Source organism: Malurus melanocephalus, unplaced genomic scaffold, assembly GCF_030028575.1.
Source record: "Malurus melanocephalus ecotype Western Australia unplaced genomic scaffold, MMel_1.1 scaffold_694, whole genome shotgun sequence".
Taxonomy (NCBI): domain Eukaryota; kingdom Metazoa; phylum Chordata; class Aves; order Passeriformes; family Maluridae; genus Malurus; species Malurus melanocephalus.
In genome coordinates this window covers 24399-28002 of record NW_026623926.1, presented here as the reverse complement: position 1 = coordinate 28002, position 3604 = coordinate 24399, and the positions used below count along the sequence as shown (strand labels likewise).

Genomic DNA, 3604 nt, shown 5'->3' with positions numbered 1-3604 from the left:
CTTTTTCAGCCTTTGGAACCTTCTGCTGCTCTGGGTGTGGGAGCACATCCCATTGCCAGTGAAGAGAAATCAGCCACCAACCTGGCAGACAAATTGATCCTTCTTGATGACTTGGTGTCTCTGGAGAATGAGGTGACTGAGACCAAGAGGAAAAGAAGCTTCCCAGGATTTGGCTCCCCAATTGACAGAATTTCTTCAGCCTCCGTGGATGCTAAAGGCAAACAGAGGTAAACTCTTMAATGTTCCTGCCAGTGATAAAGTTGGAGGAAGGCTGCTGGGAATTGTTCTGGATACTGATGGGTTAGCTTTTGCCCCCATCAGGTTTGCTGGGCAGTTGTGATGTGCCTGGGTTTGGGACAAAGCTTTAGGGGCTGTTCCCTGGGTCTGAGAGAGCTTCACTGTCTTGTTCTGCTCTTCTGGTAACTGTCTTCTTTTGGATGGAATCCCTAATGCCACAAAGTATTTAATAACATGCTTAAAGCTTAATCTGGAAATGGAAATTATTCACGAGAGACAGTCAGTATTACAAGTACTTTTTTCAAACAAAGTTTTGCAATATTTTCTTGTTGTTTTTCCATTTAGCCTAACAGTCCACCATTAGGACTGCTTGGCTGCAGCCAAAAGTGAGAAAGCACAAAATTCTTAAAACTTTGAGTAGAATCATTCTGCTCTGTCYGCCTCTTCAAGAGATCAAAATCAGCTCACTCTTCTTTCGCTTTTTAGCATGTTTGCCCTTTCCAGGAGAAGAAATAAAAGGTAATTTTTGAAGCTATGCTTTTTTGCAAGGTCCATGATATTMCCAAATTTTCTCATGGTTTTTTGGATGGAAATCTTCTTTCATTCTATGTGCAGCACATGGGAAAAACTAAACAAACAAACAAACAAAAATCCCCAAAACAACAACAAAAAGCAAACAAACAAAAAAGGGAACTTATGGTGAAAAACACCTTGTCTCTGTATAATAAGCTCATGAAAATGAGTGACATGCTGCACAAAATTCCCACTTTCCCAGCATCTCCAGCACAGTTTTCAGTCTTGCATTGGGACTATCACTTTGGGGAAGYTGTTCAGCTTTTAAATTCGGGGTTGAGCCATTTACATTAACCACATGAGCCACCTTGATCACTGCAGTGATGGCTTGGTACCCACCACCAGCATGGACTGATGATCAGATGGGTGCTATGGAAGAATAATAAGGCTTTTGATAGAAAGGTGCCTTTAGATACCTTTAGATTAAACAAGGGCTAATGCACTTGGAGCAGTAAAACAGAGAACTGAGCACCCTGTCAGAGTCTTTCAGCCAACAGGTAACAGCTCACTGCTCTAAGAGCTGAGTCCATCACCTTTAGGGACCAGGAAATTAATTTGTGGAAGCTGATAAATAAATTGAGCTCCCCGAGTCAATGCAGCCTGGTACAAAGCAGAAACTTTCGGAAAAGAGCAGATCAACTGTAAGCCGACTTAACAACTTGTTCTGGCACCCACCAAGAGAGTCCAGACCCCGGTCTTGCATAAACATCGGTTTGTAACGCTTTGAAAAGCACGGGGAAAGMGAAAATCTGCAGGAGAGGTAGAAAGATCCACAGGCAGACAGACAGAGCGACACTCGTGAAGCTCAGACAAGGCTGTTTTAAGCAGAAATAGTCGCTTTGTCCCTCGTAAGCGGCTCTGTGCCGGGCTGCCGTGGCTCGGGGCGGCCGCAAGAGGGGACGCTCGGCTGCGCTCCGGCACCGCTCCCCATCCCCGAATCGCTTTGGGTGCACAGCATCTCACCCTTACAGCTCCTGAGGCACCAACAGCCTCTGCCACACCCTCGCAGCCGATTCCCGGCTGGGGAGGTAATTCCGCTTTTCTCCGGCAGGCTCGGGATGGCTCTGACAGCCCAAAGTGTCCCGCCGGTGCCTCCCCGCCGGGGGGAAAAGCAGCGCTGCCCTTGAGGCAGCAGGATGAGCATCCTGGCTTTCCTTYCCCTCGCTCTCCCTCCGGCTGAGTGCGGCAGTGCTGGCTTTGTTGGTGCCCGAGGAAGGGACAAACCTTGCAAATGCCCCCCTTTCTTTAATTCTGTAACCGCAGCAGCGTGATGCGTGCGCTGCTCCCCACAAATGGATGCACCAATTCCCGTTCCCTGACCTCATCTGGAAAGCAGCTGGAAAAGAGTCACTGGGGATGCTGCAGGGATGGGTCTGGACTGCAGCCCGTGCCCGGGAGGTGTGAGGGAAGGAGCCTGCTCAGAGGAGAGCAAGGAATGCACGATTCTGGGTGGGGTTTGCTCGGCCCAGGGTAGGGAGCTCAACAGAGCTCGCCTTGAGTCACACAGAGACTCGAGTGCCCCACAACTCTCCTGTTCACTGCTTTGCAGTTGCCAACTCACAGAACAATTTTTTTTTAAATTTATGTTCCTCGACAAGGACCGGTAAAAAATTAATCTTCAAGGCCTTCTCCTGGACCTRCATTTCGCTGGCGAGTATTTCTGAGGGCAAAAGTTGAGGTTATTCTCAACTGCAGGAAACCTCGCCACTTCCACAATCAATGAAAATGAAATTTCTGCTGGTGGAAAAAAAAATGCTCCAAAAATGCTGAATTAAGATGGGAAAACTTATTTTCTATAAAAAGAACTGCAAAAAATATTTCTGCATAGAAATTCTTTCACACGTTCCTGTGTTCTCATTTGTCAAATTGTCAGAAAATTTACCGGGGGGGGGGGGGGGGGGGGGGACCCAACCCCAAAACTTGTCCCATTTCAATCTCATTAAAGGATTGCTGCTATACAATTTTGTTGAACATTTCATTGCCAGAGAACCTATAGAAAAATCCAGCTAGGGCTCCCTGGCTTGTCCCCTGTGTTACTGTGCAATACTTTTGACCTCCTTGCTTATCTTAACCTCAGCTGGCCCTGGAGCTTTCAAAGACCCAGGTAATGGGTCACCTGCAGTASGTGCTACTGTGCAGGAAACAATTCCCTTTATAAATGCAGTGTATCACCTTTCTTTTATGAACAGCAGTTAACCTGTGAAGTTAGTTTGCTGCCAGATAAAAATAGAGATAGTGGATCAAGCTCAACCAGACTGTAAAACTGCTGCAACTACAGCCTTTTGTAAGACAAGTGCAGCAYCTTATTTTTAAACACTCACACCTTTGGCTGTTCCTGAATGCACCACCATTCTGTCTGGACAATAAAGTGTTGGTGGGATGAGTGCATGAATCAAACATGTAGTAACCAAACATGTGATAGCATTTTGATTATTTATAGACACGTTTTCTCAATTATTTCCCTCCCTCTCTGCTCTTTTTCCTCGTGCAGGAAAGTGCTTGAGCTGCCCAAGAGAAGGTTTGGAGTTCCTCTGGACCGCATTGGAGTCAGCCACCTCGGCAACACCAGGGGTTAGCAGCTCCTGCAGGTGAGCCAAAGAATTCCAGCTGTGGGCAGGCTCAGTTACATGGAGGTTCTCAGTCATGCCAGCAGGATCAGGGAGAGTGGTTTAGGGAATGATGGCTTTTTATAACAAGGAATGTCCTAACCTACCACTCTTTACAAGAAAACAAATATTCCTAACACTTTCATCTGTTCCAGACAGCCTTTCAGTGTGTTTGTCCAAGCCTTGCA

General features: G+C 46.6%; 1 protein-coding gene across 1 annotated transcript in view; it reads left to right on the top strand.

Annotated features, from left to right (window-relative positions):
* OSTN (osteocrin) overlaps positions 1–3395 on the top strand; it is a 13004-nt gene extending 9609 nt beyond the window's left edge. Inside the window, exons 3-4 of the mRNA XM_057384265.1 lie at positions 10–227; positions 3302–3395. Coding sequence (XP_057240248.1) covers positions 10–227; positions 3302–3386 — 303 coding nt within the window. The 3' untranslated portion in view covers positions 3387–3395. The remainder of the gene's footprint in view (positions 1–9; positions 228–3301) is intronic.
* The last annotated feature ends 209 nt before the right edge of the window (positions 3396–3604 follow it).